Source organism: Pleurodeles waltl, chromosome 7, assembly GCF_031143425.1.
Source record: "Pleurodeles waltl isolate 20211129_DDA chromosome 7, aPleWal1.hap1.20221129, whole genome shotgun sequence".
NCBI lineage: Eukaryota > Metazoa > Chordata > Amphibia > Caudata > Salamandridae > Pleurodeles > Pleurodeles waltl.
The window spans coordinates 868193661-868206260 of record NC_090446.1 but is presented as its reverse complement, the minus strand read 5'-3'; the positions used below and the strand labels follow the sequence as shown (position 1 = coordinate 868206260).

Genomic DNA, 12600 nt, shown 5'->3' with positions numbered 1-12600 from the left:
ATTATGGCTGTGCGTGCTGTGACATTATGTACTCGTCGCACGTGCAGTTATAGCCCTGTAGCTGATTTTAAGACGTCTGCTAGTAAACTCGTGGACGACAGGTAGACGGCCTGGTCCAAATTACTGTGAAGGAGGGAGATGGACATAGTACACTGCTGCTTGTGATCATAAGAGCGCGACGCTGCCCACTGACGAAGTCACCGGGGGGCTGTGTGTTGAACTGTAAAACAATTAGTAAAGCAGGCCGAATGTCCTTATAGCGTGTTAGTGGGTCGATGCACACAGGGAAGAACTGCTTAGAAAAGAATGCACACATGTTCTGTTTTATAACAGCTACGCAGTGACACTGCTGGAAAACAGAAAGCCAGCTTCAATTGCTGCCCGAGAATGGATGCTTCTCGACGTGGGACTCGTTAAATATATTTACCCTTGCAAACCACATCTAAAATGGAAATGGATCCAAAACGAAGCTCGCGCTCGTAGTTGGCGGTCATGCTAAGCCCAAAAAGTAGAATTTAAATTAGAATTTTTACGCAGCGATGTTTTAGTCACATCAGAGCAGTGGGTGGAGCACAGAAGATGAAATGCAGGACGGGGGTGTTTCAAGGCTAATCTACGACGGAGGGGTGGGGGGGGGGGGAGAGAGACTCTAGAGGAGCGGATTCAGGGCTATTGTTTTCAATGCTGCTCCTAAGGTGTGAGTTTAATTGGAGGACCACTGAAACAGTTCACTTTTTGGGGCCTTTCTAGAAACAGAGGCAGTTTGGTCCTCCGTGGGCATGGGTTAATAGGTAGGGTTCGTAGTGACTTTTCTGTGTAGTAGGTGAACGTCAAACACTGGAGCTTTGGGGGTGTTAAGCACCCCACCTGGAAGGCTCTTGAGGCCTCTGGTTGCTGGTTGACATTTTGCAGTATATTTGACCACTTCAGCACAGCTTCCTTGACATGTTTGCACCAACAGAGCTGCACACCCTGTCCTTGGTCACAGCACAGCAGCCCAAAACGTAAACTCAATATCATGCTGCGGGCTGTGAAGTGTATATCTGCTCCTTGCAGAGAAGACATAATCCGAGCATCCCAATCCCCCAGGCTCAGGATTAAGAACCATTCACGTCTCCACATGTGTAAGAACAATTAACCTGATTTAAGAGCAGTAATCCTTAAAGAAGGAGCTCTAAAGTGCCTGGAGTGAAGGGCCCCTTTCTGATGATGTCATACACATAAGCCAGTTCTGTATGTTTCTTTACAAAACCCTTCACAATGCTGCACCTTGTGCTTGTCCGATAGACATTATTCCAGAGACCCTTGTGGACTTCAATCAATCAATCAGGATTTATAAAGTGCGGCTAATCACCCGATAGGGTAGCCAGGCGCTTGAACAGAAATTTGAACACAATCTGTGAAACAAATGTGTTATATTTATCGTACAAGCACAATTATGTGTTTGCTTTCAATTTTCATTACCAATCCCTAAGTAAAACATATTGTGTGGATTGAACTATTTGGCTATTATGTTTATTCTGTTTGCTTAGTGTCCACTACAAAACATAATGGTTTCAAGGCATGTTTTGAGCAGTAAAGGCATTAGACGTGTTATGGTGATACAGGTAACAGAATAAAGAGCTAATGTGTGTGTTGTATTTTTGTATTGATTTTTTATTGAATAACATAGCATTTATATAGCACTTAATACACCTGACAAGGCACCAAAGTACTTTTGTGGAATTGGAGCCCCGCTACTCCTTAGATTTTGGACCTTTTATTGCAATCTAAGTGAGGGCATGCATTGCACTGCCCACTTTAATACAGTGTGTCTCTGGTCCTGATGGTAAACAGACCATTGACATCATCCTACGCGGATTACTTTACAATTAACTGTCTTTTCATAAGGCACATATATACTATATACACAAGTTTTAATGATGGTAAGTGTTAATAGGCCCAACATCTCATGTCTGTTAGAGATGTAGACTGAGCAGTTAGGTTTAAGTTTTGCCTTTAAGATCAGGAGTTTGTGGGAGGCACAGATGCAGCCTTGTACTGGCAATAGGTCACAGATGGAAGAAATTGCTCAAAGTGTGAAGACAGGCTGTTTTGAACAATATTTTCTGGTTCTGTGGCCAAGAAAGTCTAGTGCATTACTTCTGTAATGCATGTCCAGGGCAATATTATACCATTAATCTTTAGTTCCTCCTCCATTACAATAATACCTACTTCACCACTTCCGTACGTTGTTGCTGGTGAAATGTGCTTGAGAATGGAAAACTTGGCACAAATGTTCCCAAAATGTGTCTCATTCCTGTCTACTGACTCAGTCCACCGACTTCCACTGGCCACTGTTCTTCTGGTATGAAGGCTACAGTTTTTTAGGAGCTTGGTTTGGAAGAATGCACATTTGACTACTGCCTCTAAGTGTTGAGATAAGGGTCTGTATTCTCATGTTTATGTCTCCTGAGATGCATTATATGCAGGTAGGAATTGTGTGCCTTCAAAAGAGATAGAATTATGAGCATTATACTGTGACATTTTATGGCAAGATTAGAGGCTAGTGCTATGACTAAACCTCTTTAATGCCAAACGGCAGTAGCTACACTCCCGAAAACCAGAAAGCCCAAACACAGAAAAAAGTCGAACACAACATCTCGAGAAGATGCACCCTTACAAAAGATGCCCCACTATTATAGTCATTAATGATATGATATATGGGTGCTTGAGTCAAGTTAAGCTCTGGGTTTGAGGCTTCAAACTGCAACTGACTGAAATCGTCTGAGCCGGAGACACTTCATAATGGTGCCAGATTTTCATGCAGGGCTCCATTGTGCATCATGTATGCTCAGGCAGATGAAAAGGAAGTTTATACTTGATCTACACAAAATACTTCGCCTTTCTCCTAAGGCCATTGAGAGGGGGCAAAGTCATCAGACTCTTCCCTCAGAGACTGTCAACTTAGAAGTCAATTAGTGTCAACTGTAAAAAAAAAAAAAAAGTGTGCAAAAGACAGTGTTAGAAATGGGGTCTTTGGTTGACAGTCAGGTTACCCCCAGTGAAAGCAAGGACCCTCACTCTAGTCAGGGCAAAAGAGAATCATCCTCAGCTAACCCCCCACTCACCCCCTTGGTAGCTTGGCACAAGCAGTAGGCTTAACTTCAGAGTGCTAGGTGTAAAGTATTTGTGCCAACACACACAGTAACTTAATGAAAACACTACAAAATGACACAACACAGGTTTAGAAAAATAGAAAATATTTATAAAAACAAAACAAGACCAAAATGACAAAAATCCACAATATACTAGTCAGGTTATCACAAAAAATGCAAAAAGAGTCTTCATATAATTTTAAACACAACGCTAATGCTGTCAGTGTGAAAATGTGCCTTAGGTGCGTCAAAAATAACCCCGCACGGGTGAGTGTGAGTCAAAAAGGGCTTGCGCAGCATCGATTTCACTGACAAGCGAGACCTTGCATTGTTTCACCTTTTGTCCAGTTGGCGCGTGTCGTTTCTTCTCTCCGGAGGAGAGGAATGCGTCGATCCGGTCAGCACTCTTGGGTCCGGGCAGGCCTTGTGTCATTTTTACATGCCCAGCAGTGTTTGAGTCAGAAATTCAGCCGCACAATGGTCCGAAAACCACGCAGCGCGGATTGCAATTTCACTGGTCTCCGTCAGCGATGCTGCATGTTGTTTTTCCAGCCGCGGGCGTCAATCTGCCGGTCGCGTTGCAGGCAAGCATTGATTTTCAGCTGCGAAGCCAGCGGCGTGTTGATTTTTCAGCCGCAGATCGGAGTTGTGTTGATCTTTTCCCCGCACAGCGGTCTGTGTGTGGATTTCTCACTCTTGGGCTGCCAGCTTCTCTTCTCAGGGTCCCCGGAACTGGATGGGCACCACTTGGCAGAGTAGGAGTCTCTCCCAAGGCTCCAGGTGCTGGCAGAGAGAAGTCTTTGCTGTCCCTGAGACTTCAAACAACAGGAGACAAGCTCTCACTCAAGCCCTTGGAGAGTTCTTCACAAGCAGGAAAGCAACACAAAGTCTAGTTTTTGTCCTCTAGCACAGGCAGAACCAACAACTGCAGGATAGCTCCACAAAGCACAGTCACAGGCAGGGCAGCTCCTCTTCCTCAGCTCTTCTCCAGGCAGAGGTTCCTCTTGGTTTCTGGAAGTGTTCTAAAGTCTGTGGTTTTAGGGGCCCTTCTTATACCCAATTTCTCCTTTGAAGTAGGCCTACTTCAAAGTAAAGTCTCTTTTGAATGTGAAATCCTGCCTTTCCCAGGCCAGGCCCCAGACACTCACCAGGGGGTCGGAGATGGCATTGTGTGAGGACAGGCGCAGCCCTTTCAGGTGTAAGTGACCACTCCTCCCCTCCCTCCTAGCACAGATGGCTCATCGGGAAATGCAGACTACACCCCAGCTCCCTTTGTGTCACTGTCTAGTGTGAGGTGCAACCAGCCCAACTGTCAAACTGACCCAGACAGGGAATCCACAAACAGGCAGAGTCGCAGAAATGGTATAAGCAAGAAAATGCTCACTTTCTAAAAGTGGCATTTTCAAACACACAATCTTAAAATCAACTTTACTAAAAGATGTATTTTTAAATTGTGAGCTCAGAGACCCCAAACTCCACATGTCCATCCACTCCCACGGGGAATCTACACTTTAATCAGATTTAAGGTAGCTCCCATATGAACCTATGAGAGGGACAGGCCTTGCAACAGTGAAAAACGTATTTAGCAATATTTCACTGTCAGGACATATAAAACACATTACTATATGCCCTACCTGAACCATACACTGCACCCTGCCCTTGGGGTTACCTAGGGCCAACCTTAGGGGTGCCTTACATGTAGGAAAATGGGAAGGTTTAGGCCTGGCAAGTGGGTACACTTGCCAGGTCGAATTTACAGTTAGAAACTGCACACACAGACAATGCAGTGGCAGGTTTGAGACATGATTACAGGGCTACTAATGTGGGTGGCACAACCAGTGCTGCAGGCCCACTAGTAGCATTTGATTTACAGGCCCTGGGCACCTCTAGTGTACTTTACTAGGGACTTACTAGTAAATCAAATATGCCAATCATGGATAAACTAATCAACAATACAATTTACACAGAGAGCATATGCACTTTAGCACTGGTCAGCAGTGGTCAAAAGTAGGAGGGAGGAGGCAAAAAGATTGGGGAAGACCCTGCATAAGGAAAAAAAGTCCAAGAGACAGCTTATCTCTTCTGACTGCTAAATGAAAACACTCACCTGTAGCTTTGCCTCGTAGGTCCCAAGAGAGCTGGGACTGCTGCCGTTCCTCATTCATTGACCTTAGGTCAGACAATGAAGGAAGGCAGCAGTCCCAACCTCGTCACAGAGTGGGATAGGGTCACTGACTGCCACTTGGCCCTAGATTCACTAGGGCTTAAAACTGATGTGCCCAGGTTCGAGGCAATGAGTGATGCTACTCCGGGTCATCGAGGGGAAGGGCCTCCAGGACCTATGCTAAGCTGAGGAGGTCACATCCACAGGAGCAGTGACGTCCACAGCCCAGTAAAGATCAGCTCAGGCAGCCAGGAGCCTGTGCATTTAATGCATATCTAGCTCCTGGCTGCTAGACCTGAAAGTGAGGAGTGTTGGTCGGACTGTCTCAGCCGGACAGACACTGTTCTTGAGGGGCAGAATGTGAGGGGCTACACCAATGGACCGAAGGCGGCTGAACCAAATACTAAAAAAGCATGTGAACTGATTGCTGACTGGCTGGAGAGCACATTGCCCTGTCTGCACCGTCCAGTATGTTTTACTGATTGCTGGACCCTGCTGTGGTGCAACTGTCCAACACCCAGGTGGCCTGCACACTAATAGAACCATAAAGTGCACGGGTAGCCCTATGGGGTTCACTTCTTATCCTACTGCGCTCATGCATTGGTGCCTCTGTTACTCCGACTGAGGTCTACTGCCCTTCATTATCAAGTCAGTCTCCTCTAGTGCGTGAAGCCACCATCTTGGAGTGTCTAAGACCGCTGGATCATGAGATATTCACATTTTTTTTAAAGAGCAAGAGTATTCTGGCTAGTGGTGCACACCTGCATCCAACGTTAGCCTTCCTTAGTTGTCCCTCAAAAGACAAGGAACAGGGGAAAAACGGACAAAGAAGTTGCATAAATATGTTCTTGAAAAAGCCGGTGTTTAAACTTGAAAACATTAACTAACCTGTACAAATGTAGCCCAGTGCAGTTATGGTAGGACATCCCGTCATTCAGAAAGTGGGGTCAGTGCGGAGTTCACCTGTTGTAAACCTCATTCTGAAAAAGCTAGTGATCTCACAACCGTGTGAGAGAATACTCATCGGTTACGAGTGTGTGGGGACAGAGTGGGGGTGTTTAACCTCGATTATCACGTTCATATACACACGGGAGAAACGGCATGGTAACCACGCCACGGCGATAAATATTACATCCCACCTGCCCACTCCTATGAGAACCATGACTGTAACGTATTGCTTTCTGTTGCATCAGCTCTAGGCACTGGCGTCTGGGAATGTCTTTTAGGCAAGACAGCGCTGCCATTTTGTGACTCTAAGCTCAATTACCCAAAAGACATTCATGGATGTGGTGATGCAGGGACAAAATGTAACTTACTAATCAGTCCTGTAGTCACAGAAAATATTTTAAAGTGATCATTGCCAGTGAGGAAAACTCAGCTCCTCTGTTTTCAAGTCGGTGGTGCTTACACACAGGCATATGTATAATTGTCTTTCGCATTTCCAGATGGAAGGTGTTTTGTGCAGGCAGTGTGAAACCACATAGTTGCTGTGTGCTGTGGGAACTGATCACTATGCATTATTTGCAGCTTTTAGGGTGCCAATACCTTCTAGGAGCTTCACTTTGAGCTAAGGTGTAGGTGGGCCTTCATAGAGTCCCACTCCACCCCTACAATCAGGCCGTGACCCGAGAACGGCTCTGTTGCAGAAAGTGCCCCGAAAGCTCATAGAATCTATTCGTACATCACAAAATTAGAAATGCGCATTTGTGGTCTACCTAAGGAGGCTTCAATTTAAGGAGTCCACAAATAATTCAATCTGTGTTTTGACTCAGAAACCCCTTGTGCAACCATACTTGCCTCCCTTCCAGTAACATAACATAGCACGTGATTGCCCATCATAACATAAGGAGGCATAATGTACAGTAATAGAATATATAATCACTTAATGTAGCATAAGGCAGTATAACATACTAAAGCAATGCCTAATACGACAGACTGTGTCAATGAACATAATTCCCCTCTATACACAATATCATATCATATGTACGACAGCAAATCCTGTGTGACACAGAATGGACATAGCACGATGTTAGGAATAGGCCAACTCCTGTCCTAGGCACTCGCCATCATGTAATGAATGAGACCCTTATCTGACAAGAAACCTAAGTACCTGGCTGCCGCAGAGCTCGGCATGTCTCACATCGCTACAAGGCCACAGGAATGGCAGGTGTTCGCCACAGAAATATAGCATACCACAACATACCAAAACAGATACTACAGAGCAAAACACAGCATAGCACAGTAGATGAAATAAAGAGAACACCGCCACATGTTCCTACGACGACTCTGGTCTATTGTAACGTAAAACGTAACACAAACAAATAAATAACTCCACGAAAGAATAAATGAACAAACAAACCAAAAAATGTTTAAACTGCTGCATCCACTTGCATTCGAAGCACTCGTCAGCACAGAAAGCCTTATTCAACAATATTCCCGCTTCCGGGAGTGCTTTCCTGTCCAGGCAGCGCTATGAGGCAGGCCTTGTCGGAGGTAAATAGGCACAAAGTTAGAACAAATAACTAAACAAATTAGAAACAGCGAATCATGGTACGGGGCGGGTAAAGAAAGCTGTGGGGTGGGAGAGGTATCGCGGGCCCGAACAAAAACATGGACAGTAGTTACTGCCGCTGGATATGTAGTGAAAGACGGACACAACCGTGAGCAACAGAAGCCGCCCACCACAGGGCCCTGGTGTCACTGCACCTGTTCCGCTATCGGTAAATCAGCCCCTGAAATAGACAAGGTGCTACCAGTAACCGGAAGAACGCTTCTCTGTTATGCTCACCTCGTTGGGAGTGGTAGTCTCACTTTTAAAAATGATAAGGTTCTGGGCACTCTGCTCGCTCTGGCCCGTCAGGTGCCTCTCTGCGATGACGGCGTGCGGGCCTGTCCCTCCCGGGACCCCCGTGTTGTAAAACATGAAGGTGTCACTGCCCGAGCCGGCCGTCAGGCAGGCCTTGTAGCAATATGTCTTGGTGAGGGAGCCGTTACCCCTCACCTCGATGAAGTGCGGCTGCACCTTCAGGCCGTGAGGGATCCGGGTCTCGATGTTGTTGTTGGCCTGCTTGTACATCTCGGTAGGCCCCCTTGGCTTGAGTCCGCAGAGCCCTGCACAGCAGGACTGGCCGTAGGCGCTGTACCTGTAGCACTTGATAACCGCCAGCACGACCACCGTCAGGAGGAAGATGAAGGAGATGGCACTCAGGGCGATGATGAGGTACAGAGTGATCTCCGAATAGTTCTTTGTGCTTTTCACGTGCCGCCTCGTGTCCGGCAGGATCTTGGAGACCCGGTCCACGACGGCCACGGTGATGGCCGCCGAGGAGGTGAGGGCGGGCTGCCCATTGTCCCTCACCAGAAAAGTCAGGTTGTAGGAGCTAGTGCTGTCCTCCCCCACTTTCCGGGTAGTCCGGATCTGCCCTGTATGCAGCTCCATTTTGAAGAGGTGCGGGTCAGAGGCCTGGGAGATGTAGTAAAAGAGCCAGGCGTTCTGCCCAGAGTCGGCATCGATGGCTATCACTTTCGTGACCAGGTAGCCCGCGTTGGCAGTCCGTGGGATCATTTCCATGGCGTTGGAGCCGTTGGCAGGAGAGGGGTACAGGATTTTTGGGGCGTGGTCGTTCTGATCCACCACATACAGATTGACGGTCACCGTGCTGCTCAGAGGGGGGCTCCCCGCATCCTGCGCCTGCACAACAAACTCAAATTCCCTCAACTTTTCATGGTCGAAGGAGCTGACCGCGTAGATGTTACCATTATCCGATTTGATGGAGACATAGGAAGTGACCGGAAGTCCCTGGATGTCCCCCTTGAGCAAGGAGTAGGACACGTAAGCGTTCTCCTTGTCATCCGGGTCTGTGGCCCTCACCATGCACAGAGACACCCCGGGGGCGTTGTTTTCATTCACATACACCTCGTAGGAGGTCTCTTCGAACCGAGGCGGGTTGTCGTTGACGTCCGAGACCTCCACCATGATGGTCTTCTGGGAGGAGAGCGGTGGCGTTCCGCCATCTGTGGCCGTCAGAGTGATGTTGTATGCGGGGGTCTGCTCCCTGTCCAGCGGCCCATCGGTCACTAGAGTGTAGGAGTTTCTGAATGAGTTGAGTTTGAAGGGGAGACCAGGAGGGATTGTGAGGCTGACGTGGCGGTTCAGGCCCGAGTCCAGGTCGGCCACACTCATCAAGGCCACCACCGTCTCTGCCTGGGCGCTCTCGGGCACAGGGGAGTACAATGAGGTTACCACCACTTCGGGCACGTTGTCATTAGAGTCCGTGATCTCCACCAGCACCTTGCAGTGCCCGGCCATGGACACAGGGCCCTTGTCCGTTGCCTTGACATAGATCTCGTAGGAGGAGGCCTCCTCGTAGTCCACACTTCCGTTAACCCTCACCTCCCCCGTCCTGCTGTCGATGCTGAACAGCTGTCGGACTTTCTCGGGGGTGTAGCTGCTGAAAGAGTAGACCACCTCCCCATTGGACCCTTCATCCGGGTCAGTGGCGTTCAGCTTGACCACCAGGGTGCCCCTAGCTGCGTTCTCCAGCAGGCTCACCTTGTAGGTGGATCTGTCAAATACCGGTGGGTTGTCGTTGGTGTCCACCACTCTCACCGAAATCTGGGCCGTCCCAGACCTGGCGGGACTGCCCCCATCCTCTGCAGTGAGCACCAGCTGGTGGAGGCCCCTCTGCTCCCTATCCAGGGCCTTCTTGAGCACTATCTCGATGAGCTTGCTGTTCCCGTTGAAGGGTTTGAGGTCCAAAGCAAAGTGGTCGCTTTGGCTCAGCTTGTAGGTCTGGATGGAGTTGGAGCCTACATCGGGGTCCTGCGCGCTCTCGATGGGGAAGCGCGCCCCCGGTACGGCCGACTCACTGATCTCCAAGTAGTAGTCCTTTCTAGGGAACGTGGGCGCGTTGTCGTTGATGTCCAGGACCTCCACCTCCACGTTGTGCACCTCCACCGGGTTCCCGATGACCACCTCCAGGGTCAGGGCGCAGGTAGGGCGCCCATCGCAGAGCGCCTCCCGGTCCACCCGGTCGTTGACGAAGAGCACCCCGTTGCCTTGGTTGACGTCGAAGTACTGGCGGCTGCTGCCCGAGGTGAGACGAAAGCCCCGGGCAGAGAGCTGCGCCAGGTCCAGCCGCAGGTCCCGCACAAGGTTACCCACGAAGGCCCCGTGGTTGAGCTCTTCCCGCATCGAGTACCGGATCTGCTCAGCAGCGAGGCGCAGAGCAAGGAGGCTCAGGGTGGTGATGAACAGCAGCCACCCGTGCCTCGGGGGGAAAGCCATCTCCTCCCCGAGCAGACCCCCGCGCATCCTCCGAGGTCCCGCGGCACCAGGTCACCGTCCATGACCGGACCACCGGTGTGTCTTCGTGGGCGCGGTCGGAGGCTGTCTCCCTAGTAAATCCATGTCTTTGCCTGCCTCCTGTGCGCGCCTCCTCCTCCTCCTCGATTAGGCCTGCTATTCCCAGCTCACGCTGCAGCTCCGCTCCTTCTGCAGCCGCGGAGAGGATCCTGCAGAGGAGGGAGGGGCGCCGCTCAAGCCTGCTGCATGTTCAGCACCTCGGACAGGGGCAGCCAGGCGGAGGTGGACCCGTGAGGGTCGGGCGCAGGCCGAGCCACCCGCCGGAGATAATCACATGCTGCCGCGAGCCAGGCGCTCAACCAGCCAAGTAGTAACAGCAACACGGCTGTGCATTTTTTATGAATCGCCGAAAAGAGGGCTGCTCGTGGAGCATGCGTTGTCACTTCTGCCCGTCCAGTGTGCTTCTGCCCCGAAGAGAGGTTTCCGTGTCACACATCACACCTAGACTTCAGGAGCACATGTCCACAAGGAGCCATTGATACATGTGGTCGACACGCCCCTCTTCCACAGATGCACGCACTCTTTTATCCATATTGTGTCCATAGAAACAGAGAATCGCGTACAAATACAGCCTTCCCAATGCATCCGGCGCAGATGTACACAAATCGCAGACACGTGAAACATGCATATCAATACGCTCTCGTTCACCGAGGTGTCGTCAGAAATTTTAGCAAGGACCTGTTCACATATATACACTCTTGAACACATGCACATGCGCCAACCACACAAAGACATGCGCGAAAGAACTCTTAAGCAGATAGCGACATCAAAAATTGCAAACAGAAACGTAAACATAAAGCATGTCCATGCACAAATACGCATGCACAATTACAGGTGTAAACACAATCACACAGACATCTCTTGCATCCATATTCACACGAGTGCCTTTAGGTTTTTAATTGTATCGCCTGGGAGTATACAGCAGGGGATAATTGATGTGCAGTGGTAAACAGCAGCTGTATGAGGGCGAAGGCGCCATTCGATGGGCGTGGTTAATACAACCCAGGTGGGGCACAGATATCAGACTGGATGTTTTCATAAAAAACACGCTTCAAAGCATGTATTCACCAATCATTCGAGGGGCTTCTGTTGAGCCCACGTACTCGGCGAGGTAAGGGATTGCTCAAACAACTAATGCACTAGCTGCTGTCACACGCCTTCATCCTTCGAGGTCGATATAACGAGTATAGTTGCGTATGCCAGTAATACTACTCGTGTAAAGGCCAAACTCAGTGGCGTATATTATTATAGATGGTCCTTACTGTGCAATCACCAGTTGTTACAATTCTATATTTATGAATATTTGTAATTGTGTGTCTTCTAAAATATAATTACTATTATCGGTATTATTGTTATTTTTATCAACAATTGGCCGTGGAAAAGGATGCAAAAAGAAGCAGCGGAGTGAAAAACACCGCAGGCTAGAGCTAGGTAGGCAGGTTTTGGATACTTTCCAGAGCTAATCTTCCTAAGAGGCTTTGGTAAACAGCCATGTTTGTTCTCCCCTTCCTGGACTTTAGCTAATCTACAGTCTTGGGGGCGGCATTTCCACGGAGCAGCTCCAAGTCCCGCCAGAGAACGGTCTACAAACCTTGCAGTCGGACGCTCAGGCCTGTAATAAGTTTTTAATGTGGCTGGCATCGAGAGAACGGCGTCTGGACAAGTGCCAGGTTTTCAGTAGTTCTCGTATTGAGCGTTAGCACGCGCCAATATATGACTATACATTACGTTTTTGTTAAATAAGCAGTTCGAGAACATAATGGGCCTGAAAGTTCACAAACCTGTTTTTTTCTGTCAGTTTGATTGATCCCTGTTTCCCCCTAAAAATAAACTGTCCCTATCCCGTTTCAGCACAGACTTGAAGTGTTCGAAACAGGATCATAGCTATCAGTGTTGCAGCGGGGCAGTGGCATCGGGTCCAGTGGCCACCCAGG

At 48.9% G+C, this 12600-nt stretch overlaps 1 protein-coding gene across 10 annotated transcripts in view; it reads right to left on the bottom strand.

The window, feature by feature from the left end:
• The window catches only part of LOC138245659 (protocadherin alpha-C2-like), a 557250-nt gene that overhangs the window by 268424 nt on the left and 276226 nt on the right, over positions 1-12600 (bottom strand). The window contains exon 1 of one of the 10 annotated variants that reach the window (XM_069199406.1): positions 8090-11372. The exons of the other annotated variants lie outside the window; for them this stretch is intronic. Within the exon in view, the coding sequence (XP_069055507.1) occupies positions 8090-10615 (2526 nt within the window). The 5' untranslated portion in view covers positions 10616-11372. Of the gene's footprint in view, positions 1-8089; positions 11373-12600 lie in introns of those variants that run through there. 10 annotated transcript variants of the gene reach the window in all.